At 40.0% G+C, this 21,237-nt stretch overlaps 1 protein-coding gene across 1 annotated transcript; it reads right to left on the reverse strand.

Moving 5' to 3' along the window:
- Nucleotides 1-360: 360 nt before the first annotated feature.
- Rap1 (RAS oncogene family member Rap1) lies at nucleotides 361-20,780 on the reverse strand. The gene is made up of 4 exons (XM_011645647.3): nucleotides 19,777-20,780; nucleotides 2,019-2,300; nucleotides 1,417-1,698; nucleotides 361-1,211 (listed from the first exon to the last, which is right to left on the reverse strand). The coding sequence occupies exons 2-4, from the start codon at nucleotides 2,199-2,201 to the stop codon at nucleotides 1,122-1,124; spliced, it is 555 nt and encodes a 184-aa protein (XP_011643949.1). The 5' UTR covers nucleotides 2,202-2,300; nucleotides 19,777-20,780; the 3' UTR covers nucleotides 361-1,121.
- Nucleotides 20,781-21,237: the final 457 nt, after the last annotated feature.

The following is a 21,237-nucleotide window of genomic DNA, read 5'->3' on the forward strand; positions in this document are numbered from 1 at the left end:
AAATAGATTTTACGTACGTATTCGCGATAATTATGTTTCATAATATACGCATTTAATTGAGAGCATTTAATTCTCGCACTCTCGTACATCTGTATCTATTGCGATATAGTTGTATTAAATTTTCCTACATTCGTTTTGATATCTCAATTACATTGCATGTTATCACAAAGTTATTTTATTCCGTTCTTATTATCTTACATGTTACTTGATGTAGATTATACGAAACAAGAAAAAAAATTATCTACAGGCTAATCACGCGAAACATGGCGGCAAAACATGGTTCACAAACGAGACAAAGGGGGCTCGGAATGAAATAAAATGAAATCCAGGTTGTATTACAAGAGTAGGAAACTTGGGCCCTTTTTTTAACATTCACTGATTTTTTTTTTATTATTTGCCTTAATACGGAGAGATATAGAAAAACATACTTTGTTTGAGAAACAAACAGAGTTTGATAACTTATGAATATTTTGATGATCCGATAATAATTAATTAATATTAATAATAATAGCAATAATCATGTTCAAGTACCATCTATGTATAATTATTATATTATATAAGAGAGAGAGGTGCGCGGCGAGAGCGCGATGCATGGGGGCTGGTGGCCTGCGCACACGCACGTCCACAAACGTTTCTTTTTTTTCTTATCTCTTCCTTTCTCTTAAATATATAATATTAATTAATCATTTCTTCCTTTTTCATTTATTCATGCAAAACTCCTACAGTGATAACCAATGCTGCGGGGTATCCTACTTTGCGCGCCATTGCTTGCGCGTGCACACGAGCCACCCCGGAACCAATGTTATATACAATATTTCCTTCTGCTTATCGCTGCGTTCCCTTCCATGTATTTCTTCGTTCTTCATTTCGCTGCGTTACCTTATGCCCTTATATGCCCTTATTCTCCCGTCTCTCTACCACCGTTTTACAACCGTTCGGATTTCAGTATCGTAGACACCCATTCTACTGTTGCCTAATATTCCGTCAGCCCCCTTCTCCTCTTTTGTCATTAGTATCTTTCTTGTTTTATAACCGCTCCGGTCTTTTTTTTTTTTTTTTTTTAAATCCATTGGTATCCTTGGATTTTCATGTAGGAGAATATGGGCTCCACCATATCTACCTTACAAAAGTAGGCACAGCGATTTCTTCTTCTGCTTCATCTTCTTTTCTGGCGATTTCTTATTTATTTGCCGCACCAGGTCATAGAAAATCTGAAAATCAAATATGATATTATTAACAATTATTTATACTCTATCAGAGATATATCACTCATCGTTAAAATTCGATTATTAATATTGTACAAAGCATCGCTAGTTAATTAATTATTTTTATTAGAAGATATTGAGCGACGAAATTATAAAATACAATCATAAAATGCTATTCAAATCAAAATAAATGAAATTGACATCAACTCACATCGCGAACGTTAATTTTAGCTTTGGCAGAGGTCTCCATAAACACACAATTGAATTGCCGGGCAAGATTGACACCCTGATCCTTTCCTACTACCCTCTCGTCCTCCAGGTCGCACTTGTTACCTACTAGCACCATCGGCACATCATCTGTGTCCTTTACTCGCAGGATTTGTTCTCTGAGGTCTTGCAGGTCGTTGAAAGTTGATTGTGCTGTTATCGAATACACTAATACGAAGCCCTGTCCATTTTTCATATAAAGGTCCCTCATGGCTGTGAATTGTTCCTGTAAACGGAACAAGAAATGTTCATTCAAAATGCAATTCCATAGTGTAATCGTGAAAAAACGAAAGAAAATACTTTCTAAAAGACAAACGCGATAAATTAAAAGATTATTAAAAAACTTTTTGTGTTATTTCATTGAAGACATTTGTTGACGCAGCATGAATAAAAAGTTGAAATAGGAAAGAGAAACAGAAGAACAAGACTAACACTCGGGCAAAAATATAATCGAATTTAACGTCGAATTTAACGATGATATTTTTTGCTTATTCGAAATGAAAAACTAACAGAGACAAGTTATGGGAGACAGGTTACTTCACTTACTGTGCCGGCTGTGTCTAGAATTTCTAACATACATTGTTGACCGTCGACCTCGACTTGCTTGCGATAACTGTCCTCGATCGTCGGGTCGTACTTCTCTACGAAGATCTCTTGTACGAACTGGACAGTGAGGGCGGACTTGCCTACACCTCCACTGCCCAGTACCACTATTTTATATTCGCGCATCTCTTTGCCCTACCTACTGCCTATGGGCCTGATCACAGTCGAGGGGTCACCGAATCCGCCACGTTTTGCCTCGGTTTGCTCTCAGTGAGATCTGGGGACCTGAAACAACAATGCGCGATCATTCGATTAGAAGTAGCGCGAACAACACAACACATAATGGGTTCATTTTAATGACACACCTTCCCGCGGACGACTCAGCCTTTATGACTCAATGCTTTTTACGCGTTTTATATACATATGACCTTATGCGAAGTAAAGCTGATGTCGTGTACACGTATGTAACTATTGTAAATTACAAGATTACCATGTTTTATATGAAAAAAAAAAAAGATATCACGTTCTTCCGTGTGCGAGCATATAATAACTTTTATAATTGCTAATATCACATTTATATCTCCTCCAAGAATTCAACTTCGTTAGAAAAAAAAAAAAAAAAAAAAAAAAACTACGAATAAACATTTGATGTTGATATTTAAAAAACTTGACAAAATATATTAAATATTTGGGAGAAATGTAAATTCTCTTAATTTTATTGCATTTCGGGATGCATAATTTATTTTTTTCTACACTCAACTTTGTGCAGTCTCTCGTAAAATAAATTTCTTTTTTAGGCTGGCTATCCTAAAAGATTTCCTAAAGCTGAAAGGTTGGTGCTATCGCACAAAATTCTGGCATCCGGAAACGGAAGCGGTATAGTTAATTGTTTCACGAGAAAGCAAGTACCGGTACGCGGTACGCTCGACAAAGTCACGCGCTACTCCCAGTCATGTTTTGCTTCGGCGAAGCGCGGTTGTTTCGACGCGGTATCGCGCGACGAAAGGCAGAACAAGAGGAAAACGCGAATGCCGCGAACGATACGCCGATTGGCCAGCGGTGGCATCATGGCGACGCGTCGCGGCCAATCAACGACTATGGAATTCTTTGCGCCAATCCGTCATTGATTTTACCTTTATGAATGGACCTGTACAATGAAAGCCGCTACTCTCGGACTTTCGTCAGCACATTATAGCGTTTGATAAAGTTGCCTCGGAGGCGTGACGCTACTATAATACAATGCGAAGAAAATTTTGCAACGATATATTCTTACATCTTTGGAAGCATCGCGAGGATCCGAAAAATCGTTAAGTCTGTTTCTATTTTAATAATTTCGAACAATTCAAGAAGATTTTACTTGATATTTGTTACTTTTTGATTGCTTATATCACAGAAGTATTTTGTTTCAGTAATCGAATTGGTAAGCACCTGTTCTGAATAATCGAAAGATTCAAATTTGTATCTTGGTGAGATATTTTTCGCAATAATTTCTTGCGAAAGGAAGAAGGTCAATGGTATCATTAATTTATTGATTTATTAAAAAGGAAAAGACTTAATTTTGGCTCTGAATCTATGTTTCAAATTCGTTAAAAATGATGACGTGTAGTGACATAATTATATCTTAAATTTATATATATATATATATATATATATATATATATATATATAAAGATTATTATATATAAGCATTACACATCACACAGATATAAACAAAGATTCTGTCTTATTAAATATTTCTGATATTCTATTCTCATATAATAGCTATTATTATTATTGTATCTATTGTGAATAATATATCTATTATATTCCGTATTATGTTCCATATGTAACGATTATATGTTACGCATTATTAGTGAATAATATTAATTACTAGTCACTTGATTTTTCGTTCAAATTGTGATTGTAATTTAATTATCCAACTAATCAGCTGTAGCTTCAGTTATTATTTCCAATAACATTTCCTAATTATTTCTTGCATCTACTACATCGCACTTTTATTCGTCTCTTATTATTATTATATCTTGATGCACGTCAAATGCATTTTGAAATTAATCGACTTCATTTATTTATTTGCCATTATTTATTCTATAAAAAGAAATTAAATTTTGTTGGTCGGTAACGAATAAGCGGCGATGTTTCATGAATATTTAATATTGTTGGGGTGGGGATACCACCAACGCGCTTCTAAATAACTTTGTACGAGATATTATTATATACCTTCCGATCGAACTGATCGTAAATTAATAATTCGCCGAAATGACATTTGGCAGAATTATCGCAAAGTTATTATCTACCTTCGAACGAACAAAGTCATACGTCACTGCGGACGTAGCACAGACTTCAAATATCGTTTCCTCAAAAATTTTTTTCAAGAATGAAGGGGAGGAGAAGGAAGGGGAGAGAAAGATTCTTGTATGAATAGAATTCCAAGTTCCTCCACATTTTTTCTGAACGAGGTTCCTCCTTTTTTCTGATCTTTATAGACCGGGACTTAGCTACGATTGTAACGTTTCAAGGAAAACGGACACACTGTGAGCAAAAATGAGATCTCATAGGAAAGAACACGGACGGCAGGAAATAACTTCGTTATCTTTTACGAGCGTATCTTTCTCGAGATGTACCTCTCAAGTGTTTTTTCCCACAATTTTTCTTGCTTCCCATGGTGTATCCAGACTGTGTTTAATTTTTCACCAACTTTTCTCCATTCTCCAGGCAGCTTGCGGCGGCGTTGTTCTACAAGTTTATTAACAAAGACCAAACAGTACCTATATAATAACACGACGTGCCGATATCGCAGGGTAACATCGACCGAGATATTTCGCAGAAATGGTGGCACATGGGCGAGGCACACATTGCGTGTTTGTAGCGTGTTCGTTATAATAATGTATTTAGAGTATGCAATTTCGTTACAATATGAAACCACCATATGATGCAATTAAGTGTGCCGTGAATAAAGAGGGGGATGCAAAAATACAGGGATGTAGTAGGCAACAAGTTGACACTCGAGAGGGAGGGACCGAAGCGGATCGAACTTTTGGCTTTACTCCAATATGTCTCTACGGACCGAAAAAAATATCGCACACAAACGCGCACACATACACGTACATCTAGAGACACAGATAAAGGGAAAGCTCGCCAACACTCCCCTGACCTAGTTATTAGACTTTAGCGTGGGACAGTGCGGATATCACTGTAAATTTCCATCGCACCTTCCATCCGAGATTTAAGGCTCGTTGATAGAGAGATCCAAGGGTTCCCAAAGCACATGTACATGCGAAAAAGGGTGGCTTGCCTTGGTCTCGCGCCTATTCATTTCCCTCAAGGGATAAGAAGGGTAACCACGGTGCCGGGCTTTCGTTAAAGATACTCGAACTCTCTCTCCGTGTGCGAGATAATCTAACAGTAGAGATTGCATCTCGTAGAAATTGAAACGTAAACTGAAATTAAAATTTTATTCGTAGCTTTGATCTAGTTTAAAAACGTTTATGGATTCTAAAGAGTTGCGATAGATTTAATTTAGATAGAAAACTTAATTGAACTCTTCGCGACTAAAGCAAATAATGAAAGAACAATTTTTTATTTTCAAAACTCAAAAGAATCTTCGAATGTCAATAAAATATACGATTCTAAGCAGGAATATGTGTTTTTGTTCCTGTACATTAGGTAATGTCAAAAGAATTCGATCTAATTCCTTAAAAATATCAAAATAAATAAATAGATAAAATAAAATGTAGACAAAAAAAAATAGATAAAAAAGTAGACAGAAAAATAATCTTTATATTTGACATTGCGAGATGCATTTTATATTTACTGCAAAAGTTCCCGTCGACTTGTGAATTCTCGATCTTGTAATCCTGCCAAATTTAAAGAGACATTTTTTTCTCCTCTAAACATTAAATTTTTTTCACGCGTTTTTTTTTCGAGCGTTACTGAACATCCACTTTGTGATATACTCAACTTCGAGATACGTATAAAGTTCTTCGAATATATATTCTTACGCTAGAAGCTGGTCGAATGAACTTTGGTCAACCTTCGTCTTTGACTTTAATTAAGCATATTACTGTCAGGAGATGTCAGTCTGTGACAATTAAACTCGCTAAATGTAAGAATTAGAAAGCGAGGCTCTCCTCGTTCTTATAACGTGTCACACCCGTCAGAAAACATAACTTGCGAAAATGAATACTGCAGTTGCATCATTTTTCGAATACGCCATTTATTTTTAATAAAATGATTTAAATTTTCCGTCATCATTCAAAGTTTCAAAGTTTTTTTTTCTGTCCTACTGTCTGAAGCTCATTGTTATATATATGTACGTTTAATAAAAAAAAAAAAAAAAAAAGACAAACGAGATTGTAACAAGTATGCAATTTTTACTTTCTATAAATTGAGATTAATTTATGAAGAAAAGATTCATAAAATATTTTAAAAATATAAATTCGAATAAAAACAGAGGCGCTCTTTTATCTCGCTTGCCTTCGATGCCTTCGGTTCAACTTTCTCACAGGTTCACTTACGTCTACCTAATTTCTTTTACGAATCTGTCGGGAAATGAAATGAAATGAAATCGACCTTCCACCAATTGCGATTTGCGGCCTGCGAAATTTCCCATAAGACGTTCGTGCAAGTACTTCGCTAAATGGGATCCAGACCGATCTAACTATCGAAACTCGTTACAACAAAAGCCGCATATATGTAGCTCCTTGTTGTACATATGACGTGTGTGTGTGTGTGTGTGTGTGTGTGTGTGTGTGTGTGTTTTGCAGCGTGAACGCGCGGCATATATGCACCCTCGTGCAACTGACATCTACACACCGGCGAAAGCTACAAGAGACAATCGCCGTTGTTGTGCGGTCCGGACGCGTGCAAGGACCTGTGTCTGTCACGCCCGTGTGTGCGTTTTACACACAGGGGTACGAGAGGGATGTGTCGCACGTACACCGACGAGCCGCCAATCACTTTGACCTGTAAATACGTTATCTGCCCCAGCGACTCCCGATACACTTGATTGCACTCGGTCACCTCTACCGACGTCGAGTCACTTCACTCAACCGGGTCTTTACTCCTCGAAGGCGAAGCGCTATCGTCATCGACATGTACGTCGCTGTTGTTGTGTTGTTACGCACGCACACGCGTGTTGGAAGCGCGTCGCATCGCATCGCATCTCGCTCGGAAGGTGGAACGACCGAAACCAATCATCGTTGTTGCGGGAGACACCCACGGCCAGACGCCGACATGGGTTTAGGGCGAGTAACAAAATAAGCCGGCGAAGTTAAGCTCTTGTTAATAATTCTCCGTCTCTTCTCTACTCTTCAGTTCTACCGCGATTAAAGTCTAAAACGTTATTCCTGTATAAAATCCGCGATTTCATTTTATTTTTCGCGTCTATTCTTCTTTATGTTTCATTTCTGATATTTCACATCTAAAGCAGACTCTGTAAATTGTACTTATAAATTTATCCCATTTAAGGGCGCGACGCGCTTAAATTATATAAAGCGGATATTCGTGGGACTCGCTTTTTTTTTTTTTTTTTTTTTTTTTTTTTTTTTTTTTTTTTTTTTTAGATCTCGCGTTTAAGATTAACTTTTGGAAAACTCGCAGGCTCACTTCTCGCCGCGCTTCTGATCGCGAAAAATCCAGCGTGTCTTCTAAACCTGCTTCTCGCTTACTCTCGCTTACGCCAAGGACCGTGGCCGATATTTTCCGTTACGCGACCGAAGATTGATCGCGGGAGAAAGAGAGCGCGTCAAAGACACGGGGCGACGACGAAAAAAGCTTTGGAAAGTATTGGCGCGAAACGCGGTCAATCTCGCGGTCTCGGTACAGTCTGGCCTGTGAAAGCCGTGGATGCTTCGGGCACGCGTGTGCTCGAAACAGACAGCACAGAGGGCGCGTTATCAATTCTCCGTTGCGTCACGCGTGATTAAACGTAATTTCCAAGGATAGCGTGGGCACTACGCTATCCTCGCTCCAGAAATACGCGGCGTTATGTGGCACAAGATGTTCAGCGGTATGAAATCATCGTTCGACAGGCACGTTCGACGGTTGCTTTAAGCAATTATCGATTCGATTCTATTGTCGCGTACAAATCGTGCGGACGATAGGCCGCAAACGCAACGACTGGTCGGACTTATCGGAGACATGGATTCCAAATTGAGAGAGAGAGAGAGAGAGAGAGAGAGAGAGAGAGAGAGAGAGAGAGACGACGAGAGGATAAGACGGTATTCGCGAGTATTTATCCAGGTTATTAGCGAATCTGAAGAGGACTCGAAACGTGCCTCTGAAATAGTATTAAATACTTATCAGATGCTGTTACTAATAAGAAGACTCGCAATATTCTTCTATTTATACTTCCTATATATATCTTACGTACGGCGAGGGAGGTGTCGTTCGAACCCTCGAACCTGACACGATCTGTGATTCCCCCGAAGAGAGGGAAATCTTTCGTGCGGAGAAGGACTATGAAGTTGGGAGGGTAAGCACCTTTCTATAAAAGGCACATCGCCACAACGATGATTGCAAACGACCGGGCGATATGAGAAAAGGGGAGCACGCGCGATCATTCTGGAAGCAAACGTGTAGGACCCCGAATAACTACTGTCGCTCTACTTTAGCATTGGCGAGACGACGGAATGTACCATAGCGAGTGTCGAGATGATTCGGATGTGAGAGTATTTTACGTTCACAATTCTCACATTATTTTCAAATTATTGAATAATAATAACGCGAGGATCGATATACATTATTCCTGTAGTAATTCTCATCTACGGCGAAACGATCTCGACCTAAAATATACACAGCACACAGATCGAGGATGTGTGTGCGTGTAAACGAGGGCTTTGTCGCAACGTCGCACACTTTTAAGGAAAAGTATTTTCCAAGACGTTATTTTTCTCTGTGGAGCACCTTCGAGTTTCTCGATCGAGCGTATCTTCGATGCAGAAGCAGAAGCTAAATATAGAAGATCACTTTCATTTATAGACGTTGACATCGCAAAGGCCGTCTCACTTCTAAAATATCCAGCGAAGCGGGTCGCAACCGCGGTAACGATCGCGGTACCTGCAGGTATTTTATCTCGTTATTTTATCTCGTTATTTCGTAGATTTCATTCCCTATCGGCCGACGCACGCACACTCCTATCACGCGAGAGTATCGCGTTCGATTATCGTTCGGATCGTGCGCGCATATAATATATATATATATATATATATATATATATATATATATATATATATATATATATCACGTTTCTCTTCGCAGGCATCCCGGCAATCTGCCAGATTCGGTTTCCGGTTTCTAGGCTACCAGTTTCCGGCCCCTCTCCCCCGAGCGTCACAGATCGGAGGAGGGGGGGGAGAGAGAGGACGGCTGTCGCCTATCGCGGGGGCCGGGACGCGGTATGACCCAATTGCTCGCTCGTGCCGATTAACGTTTCTTCAACATATCGGTTCACGTGCGACTGAATTTACGTCTCTCGCTGTCCTCCATATCTCGGCGCTAATCCCGTCCGGTTAATTGATGGATTCCAGGACGGGTATGACGGAAGTTAAAATCCTGCGATATATTCAGATTATAAATACAGAATTCGTTATGATGAAACGTGTGTGTTTTAAACGCAAGGTAGACTTACGAGATAGAATATAGATAACAACAAATTCAAATTCAAGTAACATTTCTTTTTCTACGGCCTACAGATGTTTCATAAAATATTACCACATTAATAATCATCTTTAATTCGTTAGCTATTATCTTATATAATCATTTGATTTTTTTTTTTAATCTGTTTAAGCTCACTAGGATTTTTAAGTATTTGAATATTTGAATATTTAGATATCCAAAAGTCGGTTTTGATCTAAAAACTTAAAACTACTATTTGGAATAATCCGAACATTTGAGATATTTAATCCGAAATCATAAATTATTCGAATCTAAATTTGAATTTAAACTCATATCAGGAAAGGAAAATGTGTTCGATGACTTTCACAATATTTTTCGATAATTTATATCCTTTTTAAGCTACACTTTTTCATTCTCATATTTTAGAAACTGAATTCAAAGCCAAGATTTGGGAGAATTTGGGATTCGATATTTTTGTACCGTTCTATTATTTTAAAAAATTCGAATTTCGAGATAAACATTTGAAACATTTGAAATCACATCACATTTACTCGCTATCCGGATAAACAAATATTTGGATGGCATTAGATCCAAACGATTCTTGAAGGCCTACTCTACCACCGTAAACAAATTTCTTTTCCTTCGCGCATTGCTCATTCGTGCTAGTTTGTGGACACTGGCACTAAACTCCATCGGATAAACACGGATATGTCAATCGAGCAGCTACTACAGCTACAGTAGGTCGACGTCGAACATTTATAGAATTTTCACCATACAAATGCGTTCTGCGTTCGAAACCCATCGAAACACGATTTTATTGCCGCAGCCGTGATCGACTGTTTGCGATCAATCGTATTGATACACGCACGCTAGACTACACAGATTTTCGCCGAGTGCTGTTATTAATGAATTGCACGCGCCTAGATGGTATCATCTAAGCTGAAATCTGCGGATCGAAGAACACGAGCGGGGACGCTTGCCAAATGCATATTCTTCTTCCGTTGTCTGGGTTAGATTCGGCTTGACCCATTTTCCTCTTTAAAATACAGCAACTCTGAATGCTGATTTCTTATTCTTTCGTATTCCGCAAGTTTTTTACATTTTTAAATGAATATTTATCTAAAAATACAAAAAAATATAAAAATTTGTAGTTAAAACTATTAGGGATTAAGTAATAAGTAATGTCGATAGATATGCAAAATTTTATTTTATTTAATGTTTATTTAGTAGATGATAGATTAATCTACAAAATAATAATCTCCATCATTATTGATAATCTTTTTCCATCTTTCTGTAAGAATGATGTTTTCTATTACCTTCTTGTAAAATGAGAATGATTTCGTAGCAAAGTATTTCAGATTTTGGTCCACCGGAAGGATCGAAATCATTGTTTTGAATCTTTTTTAAATCAATGCTGGCATGCTCTGATATTCAAGAAACTAGGATGCAGCGAAATTTATGGTATTTGTGACACTAGTAGCATTGTTGTCCGTTTGAAAGTCGTAAAGCATCAAATATCTAATATGCATGTTATCTATACTTTGGCCTTCCATTCTTAATGGTATAATTTTTTTCAAAATTTTATGATAAGTACACTAAATGTCAAGAAATTTAATTATTATATAGATTATGTATTATCGTTAATAACATAACAAATGGACACTATCGTGTTAAATACGACAAGAAATTATGGGAAAAGATTTAATACCGTCTACACTCAACTCCAACTGACATACATCTTTTGAATCGTGCATAGCTCATCGATGACGCATGTTATATTTTCTATCAGAGAAACAAACTTGACTTTATCTTTTTCAAAAAAACTTGAAAGATCTTATCTTTCACGAGAGAAAGATTATATATCATGGTATCTTGTACTTGTACGATTATGTAATAATAAATCACGTTCGCAAACAAAATGATAATGTTTATTCAATCTGAAAAGGAAAACGGCATTACTTATGGGGTGTCTCTAATATAAAATGTACTTATTTAAATTTGGAGATACAGAAAACAAATAAAACAGAGTAAAATAGAAATTCAGGAACAATTAGAAACGATTCAAGCACCAAGTTCTATGAAGCGCGAAACCGTCGCACTCGCCCCGTCGTCGGAAGTCTTAAGAAACTTGTGAAAGCCGCGTCAAGCTTCATAAGTTTCTCTTCTTCAAATATCACCTTAATCTGTAATACTTTAATGGAGCGACGTTGAGAGTCTTAATTGTTACGAACTAAAAACGTTGATGGAAAAAAAAAAAAAAAAAAAAAAAAACATCAGTCGGTAATACTTTTCTATGTTTTCTGTTGAATAATAAAATCCTTATGTTGCCGATTTTCACCGTGAAAAAACTATCGGTATATTTTCTTTCAGTACGAAGTGATCGATAGAGTTCGTGAATCTCCCGGGCAGCTACGAACTTTTTGCGATAATTCTTCCCCCCCCCCCCAAAAAAAGAAGAATATATCGCACGAAATATTCCGTTGTTTGTAACATTCTACACATAGTTTTATATATATAATATAAATCGATTGCGTGTACGCGTTGCCGTTGTTCGTTTCTGCGAGTGAGTTAGTTTAAAATTATCCGTATTAATAATGTCAGAATATTTCTACGTGCGCGCAATAATTTATGCCCCATATTACGCGCTATGACATTGCACGTTAACAGTTCCGATTAGCGTGGCACGCTAATCCCAAGATTTCAAGAGCACAAAAGAGAAACTCGATTCGAGTAATCAAATAAATAATTAACAATGGGATCATCTCATTTGGGAGTTAATGTCCCGTTTCTCGCACGCGCGTTTCTCATGTACTTAGCGAGCCGGGCGTGAGGGTTAATCCTGTGGGAAAGTGTGTGTCGCATTTGATTAACAGGAAGCAAATTGCGTGCGCATAGTTGCGCAACGCAAGTTAAGCGGCGTTCACACGAAACGCGGTCGCGAGAGAGCCAGCCCTCCAGCCGGTTTTATTTCTGTCGTTGACGCGGCGTAAATGCTGACGGTGACGGTGACGGCGGGCGTATTCGCGACTGAGCTCGCGCCACAGAGAAACTCGGAACGAAACAATGAGATGTTGAAGCAGGCATTTATTATCATAGTCACAGCGTCACGGCATGCCTTATCGCGCGGCCGACTAATTATCCGCGCGCGCGCCCGTCTCTTTCTCGTATAATACCTTCGTCGTTTAATATGATGCTATAGATAAATCGAGAATCTGGAAACGGGCAGCGTCTCCGTTATCATTAAAAATAGTGTAAACTCTCACTGCAAAGGGGACAAAGGTGGCGAGATATCATTGATCTTTTCCTGTAGCTGTCTAATCTTCCTTTCATAGGTCGCACCGTCCTCCGAGTGCGAAGGCTAAAATTAAAAGGATCTGTCCGAACGGTGGTCTTAACCTACTTTTTTTTTTTTAATTCAAAATTTAAATAACCTTAAACTCCAATAAAATTCAAATCGAAGTCAATTCGAGAGAACAGAATATACGTGAACTTTCTCAGTTTCGTTCAAAAACAGATTTAAATATCACCGCTGAATTGAGCTGGACTTGAGTTTTTTTTTTTTTTTTTTTTTTTTTAATTCTATTTAACCAGATGTACTACGTTCGAAAGAATCCTATCGACATTTTTCCAGTATAAGAGAAGAGAATTCTGCACGTGCACGAGAAGAACGATGCAGATTCCTATCGCACGAGACGCCGCATTAGGCGGCTAGTAGACATGTCTAACATGTCAGTTGCCATTTGACCGCATGTAACATCGCTGTCTGAAACCCATACGACGTCTATGTCGTGTTCGCCGATGAACAAGCACGGTGTCAAATACATCAAATCGCCGGATTAATTCCGGCGGGGGATGTAAAATCTCAAAAACGTACACGCGCGAGCGCGTGTCTGCGACGTCCCCGATAAATCTCAATTAATGGAATTCGGAATTTCGTGATTTTAATAGTGGCACCGTACGTCCTTCTCCATCTTGCGTCCCGAAACCGTCCAATTATCCACGTTGCCCGCGTGTAGAACGCGCCAACCGTACAACGTATAGATATAGATGTAGACGTGATTGTTATCGTTAACATTAAAGCACGGCGCACAGACGCGTGCTCCAACTAACGCGGCCAATTATCTTCGCAATTTCACTACTTGATCGCGTTAATTATCACGAGCACACTTTTATTTTCGACAAATCTACGGCCCGTTTGACGCACTAGCAAACGGGAGCTAATTAAGTCCCGCGCTTTGTGGCGTCGTCGCGATTACGCTACGGCAAATACAAATTGGCAAACTACCATACGAATATCAAGATCAAGATCTTGCGAGATATCTTTTTCTTTTTCGCAACAATCCTTGCTTAATTGACGCCTCGAGGATGCTTTCTCTTGAAATTAATCTCTTAATATAAATCTCTCGTGAATATTAGTTCCTATTTCGAATTCATAATTGCTCGCGCGAATTCATCGAAAAAGAAAAATAATATTGGCAGAATAATATTGCGTGGGTCTTCCGCCGAGACGAGAGCCTGTGCACATTGATTTTGTGCCTGAAGAATTCATTATATGTTAATCAGACGAGTAGGATCACACGTGCTGCCTACGCGAGACAAATGCAGGAAATCACTTGCCTTCCTAAGGCCGACTTTGTCTCGTATATAGGGCACGTATTATGCATCGCCATAATAATAATAATAATAACGCGCATAATATGAAAGTACGCGCTTAACATTGTGAGCGCTAACGCTAAATGAGAATCAGCGATTATTTAATGGAATGATTACCTGTATCTTATTGGGAACGCGACGTGAAATGAAACAATCAATTAACGAGCAGCTCTTACTCCGCTTTCATTCTTTATATCGCGCTGATTACAAATCTGCGAGAATGGAGATTATAAAAAAAAGTGCTTAACGGTTAATAATCGCTGGTCTTAACCGATTCTCATGATACGAACTGTGGATATATTGTGAGATTATTACATGCATATGTGTATCAAATATTAAAACGTTATTTTTGTATTTTATAATATATTAATTTTAATATATAATATAAAAAATTTATATAATATTTTTCTCATCACATATGTTAGCCAACATTAAAAAACACGAAGGTTTTTTTATCAGTTTTTTTTTTTTTTTAATTTGTATATCTAATGTAGGATTATTAAACGCTTATTAATTAAAGGTTTATTATAATTAATTAAAGACTTGTTATACTAATTTTAACAGTTAATGCTAAAAATACATGGAAGAGAGTCGAGGGAACGAGAAACACTGTGACGCCTCATCGGTGGAATAAAAAAGGTTTCCATAGTCCGCATCATTGCGTGTCACGCAATGAGTCATGGGGTTCGTAAACCTTATGGTGTGTAACCCTCAGAGAGTCCTTATTAAGCTTCGCAGTGAAACGTTCACGTTACACATTTCATGGAAATTATAAACGTCATCCCCCTAACATTCTTTCCAAGGTAATATTATCGACGAGTATGCTCTTTTAAAATATTTATTATTACATCACAAATATAGAAATTTGAATTGATAAATTGAATAAATTTATATATTTAATCGAATGACTCTTTTTAAGTGGATTCGTATTTATAAAATTCAATGTGTTTCAAGACCGATTTTTTTTCCCAGAAAAAAAAAAAACGCAAAAGTACAATACAAATTTATCGCAAGAAAAGAACGGTTTTGCTGAAATATTTAATTATACGCTTTAGCAATTTATTTTATGCTTCGGCAGACTATTCCTTTCCTGCAAGAGGCACGAAAACTTTATCTCAAAATAGCTCGATACCGGCATGAGGCGGTATTTACACGATATGGGAGAGCCAGCCGAGTTGCTATTTCGAAGACGAGACGAGTAAGTCGGGCACTATCGAGTTCAAAGTCGAGTAGAATATCATTTTCACAGTCGAGTCACTATACAACTGTACCTGTTCAACAGCCGTCGATCGTTTGTAGTTGCGAATTTACGCAGTCGCGACTGCAGTTGCTCGGCTTCGAGCTGTTTATCAATGGAAATGTTTACGGTGCGATTTATCGCGACGACGAGCTCGGCTCTTTCTCTCTCTCTCTCTCTTTCTCTCTTTCTCGGCGCGTAGATTTTCAGAGAAAAAAGCTGCAGCGGGTGTCGACGATGAGAAATTCCGAACAATCCTGCATTTTTTTTCCCCCCCTTTTTTTTCCAACCGGAAGGATTTTATTTCTCGCGTAACCTGCTCACGGACCGCGTTAATTCCGACGATCCGGCATGTCGACCAGCTCGCGTGTAAAATCTCATCCGACGAAAATCAAATTGTCACAAACGAATGAACGATTACGGTAAATTGAATAGGCTTAACGAGTTTCCAGGAGATTAGCGGAAATGGCGAGCGTTGTGAAGAGCGTGAAACAAGCGTGTGCGGGGAGCGAGAAGACGCAGCTGGGGAAGCTGGTTGATCGAAGGGGCTTTACAAGCAAAGGAGGAAAAGGGGTGCTTAAGCCCCTTTATTTAAAAAAAGAAACCTCCATTCTCTTATAAATTGTAGTCGGATACGGATTACGAGACGCGACCAACACGGCGTGTTCATCGATTCGCTCGTCGTTATTACTATTTTACTCATTACTTATCTATCTTCGTTGGCAGGATCCTAGACACCACCGGCACCAATCGAATCGAATCGGTATTGTATTAATGCATTATAAATCAATCCCAAATCATCCTTACTCTTTTCTAACAAAGAGACACGTGCCCATACGTTTAATCCATTTTTCCGGCAATGAAATTCCGGAAAATGAAACGAACAGCATTGCGGGAGAAAAATATCGAACATTCCATTGTGGGAGCCAAGTCGCATCAATCTTTATAATCCGTTCGTAACCATCGATCAAACAACGCGTAGCGAGATTTCTTGCCTCGGCTCTCAAGGATGGAACGGTTCGTTGTTGGCAAGTTATCGCTTAAATAAAACTTTATCGTTTTTTTTACCACACGATATCGCGATGCGCTCTGTGTGTCTGGTCTTTCTCTAGTGTTCACGTTGACGCACACACGTGTCGATTAACAACGCGTCAAACGCGTTGAGGAGAGGGGAGGCGGGGGAGGGGAGGGGGGGAGGATCGAAAATTATTATCGACGTATTTCCGCGCCCTCTCCCTCCTCCGCAATTTCGCGTTCTTAAAAGCTTTCGCGAGATCTACAGAGATCTACAAAAGCTGTTTCAGAATCACGCTTAGAGTGATTTATCCCGCGTGGGATAACGATGGTGGTAACAAAGACACGTTTCGCGTGCGTTTAACGTGATATACATTTCGCGTTTCAACGTGCTCTCTAACGTCATTTGCGGCTCACCAAGTCGCAAATAACGCGGCGCTCTCGCGCGAGTAAAAAAAACAAAAGTAAAATCGGAGAACGCGTATACATACCGAGTTGCAAAACGCGGATCTTACGAGGCATTACCGCGGTTATATCCGAAGCGCAGAAACCGCATTCAAATTGAATTCACGTTTTCTCGTCGTCAAAACTTTTATATCGTCCGTTCACGGGAGAAATATCGCTCGTGACGCGTACGTTTTCGAGATAGATATTTCTTATAGATCCGCGAAAATCCGCAACTTCGAGATGCAAATTTTCAGAATACGATATCTCTCGACATTTGATTATTCGCAACTACGTCTGTCATAAGTACTTGTCCTTTTTCCATCCTGCCAAGAAGATGAACAAATAACAGATATTTCTTCTTCCGGCGGATGTGTAAGTAAATTTCTCGAAATTGTAAGAATATATACTCGATCAGCATTATGTCGAGTAGACGACATTCTTGCCATCTTTCTTCTCAGAAGCCACTTCCTGCGCGTCGCCGGTGACTCACGTGAGTCGACTACAGATTAGAACACGCCATGGTTTCTCCGTGATCTTCGTTGAAAAGGCCACGGACTAATCGCAAGATTATCTTTGAGTATAACTAAAATATAAATAAAAATGATCTTTAAGATTGGAAGCTTTAAAGCTTTGCAGAGCAATCTTTATCTTTATCCCTCTTTATCTCTCCTTGTCCTTGTCTTAAACAATCATTCATATCAGAATGCACAGATGGAATTTTAATTCTATATGCATTTAATTTTTTGCACACGTGCGTATTGTGATTCCTTAGCTGTTCTTCATATATAAACAGTATAAAAATATATTCATAATTCATAAAGTGCATAAAAATATACGTAGAAATCTATCGCAAATTATAAAATATCTAAAGTAAATTAAAACTCTTTTTTAATAATACATAGTTTTAATTTACATTTTCACTTAGACTTTACTTTTGGTAAAAATATATTTTAAAAAGTAGCTAGAGTAATTATGAGTAGATTAAAAATGATTAAAAACGACGATAGCTTCTATCCTCAAATTCGACTTAAACGTTCCATGTCCATTTTTATCAATGTAAATTAACTTTAATCTTGGTCTAACTTATTTTTTTCGTTTAATCTTGTCTTTTTGTTTAAGAATTAAAAAAAGATAAAGAGTAAATTAGATCGAAATAAAAGTTTACATAGATAGAAACGGATATCAGAAGATCAATATGTTTAAACAGAAAAACGATTATTGTGTATTTTTTTCTCTTCTAGAAGGAAAAACGAGATGGAACTTTAAAAATTGTAGGAAAGTAAATTTTTCTGTAATGTGTCGATTCCTTCGTGTTCCTTCGGCTCTCTCCCTATTCTGCACGATATTAAAATAATTAATCCCTATTCTTTTCCCCCGTCCTCGCGTTACGGGCTTAAATTAACGGGATTCGTGTCAACGCTCAGATTTAAAAGACTCTGCAACTCGTATAAGTTACATCAACAAAGAAATGATTCTTTATGATCCTAATCAAATTTTTCAAATGAGCAAGCTTAACAATTAGCAAATAGAAAAATGACTTTAATGAATTTATCTAATTTTCGGCTGCGGAAAAATGCATAAATAAAAAGAGGAAGAAGGAAAGAATAGGTAGAGGAACGTAGACGAGGAAAGGATTGACTTAATCGCACTTAATTTCACTACTTTTCTCTTCCCGACTATATCTTTCTACGTTACTGTACGATCACTCTCGTTTCCTCTTTCTCCCCTCGTCAAACCCTCGTGAGAGAGTGCGCGTCTATTTTATTTTAAACACCGAGAGAGAGTGCAAGGAACTACGGCCGAAAAGAACCTCGCCTTTGTCTCCTTTGGCGAGCTACCTCCGCGCGATTTATTTCTTCATCGTATTAGTCACGCAGAAAGCCACAACGAGATATTTCCTACAAATGCTCGTTAGCAACCAATTACGGTGCAACCGCATTTCCCCCGGTATATCCGCGTGCGAGAGTGCGCGGGAAAACGAACCGGAGGGAGAGACGGAGGATCGGTCTAAACTACCACCCGGTGTTAATTCCGCCTGGTGTTTCTCCCCGAAAAAACCGTGAAAAAAAAAAAAAAAAACGACGTGAAAAAATCCGCGCTTAAAATCATCGAGGCGCGTGTATATCTCGAGCGGCTCGGGTGGGCCGTGACCGTAAGAGGAAACGCTAGTCACCCGGTGTAGAGCGAGAGGAAAGCGAATCAGACGATCTCGCTCCGCTCGTTCGCTCTCACATACTTGGGAAAAATTACGAGGAGATAACGCGCGCGAAAGGGAGAAACAACGCCCGTTTCCCTCGAGGTTTCCTTCCTCGAAGCCGACTCGCGAGAGCCGAGAGCGAGAAAAACGACAGATCCGGCGCGACCGGCGACCAGACCGGCGCGGCGCGGCGCGGCGGCGTGACGCTCGGCCGTACCGATTCCGCCGGTGACGCAGACACACGAAACCGATTCCACGGACTTCGTCTGCGCACTTCCACAGATTCCGAAACGAGCGCGATCCCGGCATTTCCACACGCTCGCGGTACCGAGAAGAGGAAGAAAGGAGGAGGAGGGGGAGGGGAGGGGAGGGGAGAGAAAAAAGAGACGAATCCGAAATTAGCATACCGATTTTGATACCCCGCGAAGGCGCAGGCGGCCGCTGCCGTCGCTGCCGTCGTGAACGATTTCCGGTCGGTTCGGCGTGCCACGCCACGGCGTACGCGCGAGCACGGCGCCTTCTCGCCAGAGGGAAGAGGAGGGGAGGAAGAGGAATTCTTTTTTTAGAAGCCGCGCTCACATCCCGTGTCGTATCCTTACCTCTCGTGCCTCCTGAATGCCCCACGCTCCTCGCTCGCAGAAAACACAATATCTTGCGGGTTCACTCGACAATTCTTCTCTCCTCTGTTCTCTTTCTCTCCGTTTCTATATCTTTCGGTCTGTCTCTATCGCTCGCGCAAGTCGGCTCGGCGGCTCTCAGGCGCGCACACACATCGACACACGCACGCAGAGGCAAGCCTGTACGCTCTTCTCTCTTTCCTCCTCGCGTTCCTCGTTGTCCCCTCGTCTCACACGCGCCTCTCGTCCGCCTCTTCCTCGTCGCCACGCGACTGAGAGATCTCGGCAATTAGTAGCGCTACCTGGCCCACCCGCGCACTCTGTCTCTCTCTCTCTCTCTTACTCTCTTACTCTCTCTTACTCTACTGGGCTTCTCCGTCGCCGCACTACTGTCACGAGTCCATGAGGAGAACCGAGGATAGGTTGTGCGTTATTCGTTCTTACTGTCGATCGACTATCGCTCCGTTAGCCAACTAGCCAGCTTGGTTAACGCCGATTCTAGCCGCCGAGGATCGGTACTGCTCGGTACTCGCGTCGCAGCGTTAACAAATGCGACACCCGGTTCTCTCTCGATGCGACGCGTCTTCGTCTCACCTCGAGGTAGCTCGCACACACACACAGACACACACACCACACACACGGCGCGCCTGATATCGGCACTGTGCGTACCGATCGATCCGTAGCCGCGCACACAACTCTCGTTCGAGGTTTTGCACGAGGGCAACGCGAGCCTCGAAGAAGACTATGACGACGATGACGATGACGCGATGACGGCGATGACACGACGACGCTGTTACGCGGACGGACGCGCCTCTCTCTCTCTCTCTCTCTCTTTCTCTTTCTTTCCTGCCGCCGCCTGCCCTTCCTGTACCCCCGCCGCCTAGATTTTCACACTCTCTCGCGAGAAGACAACGCGATACCACTGCGTGATTCTACCGTTATCTAGGGCGATGCCTCTTCGCCGCTCGCCGCCGTCGTGCCCTCTATCCGTGGATACGCACCGCCATTGCCGTTGACGTAGTCGATTAGGCGAATCGGCCGCCGCTCTCTGTTTTACCGACAGATCATAATGGAGACTCTTAGGCCGATATTTATAGTCAGTTCTTATATTTAAGATCATTTTAAGCATGAATAGCATGCAAGATGTAATACGGTCACTTCGTTGGCTTAGCAGGATCTTAAGACAACCTGAGACCTGACTTAAGACTTATGATCTTAAATATAACGATGGACTGTGGATATTGGGCCTTAGGCCTACTCTTTTTGGGTGCTTTCCATCTATATTCATTTCCATCAATGTAAATTAATTTTATTCTTCTCGGTTTTATTTTATAATTTGCTTTTTATCTTATTTTATTTCTCATTGTACGTGAAAAAATTGTAATCGTAATTGTAAATTGACCAATTAGAATTCATCTATTCTCCCTTTGGTCCAAAAAATAA

The sequence above is a fragment of the Pogonomyrmex barbatus genome, unplaced genomic scaffold, assembly GCF_055798465.1.
Source record: "Pogonomyrmex barbatus isolate J1 unplaced genomic scaffold, ASM5579846v1 scaffold16, whole genome shotgun sequence".
NCBI classification, from domain to species: Eukaryota; Metazoa; Arthropoda; class Insecta; order Hymenoptera; family Formicidae; genus Pogonomyrmex; species Pogonomyrmex barbatus.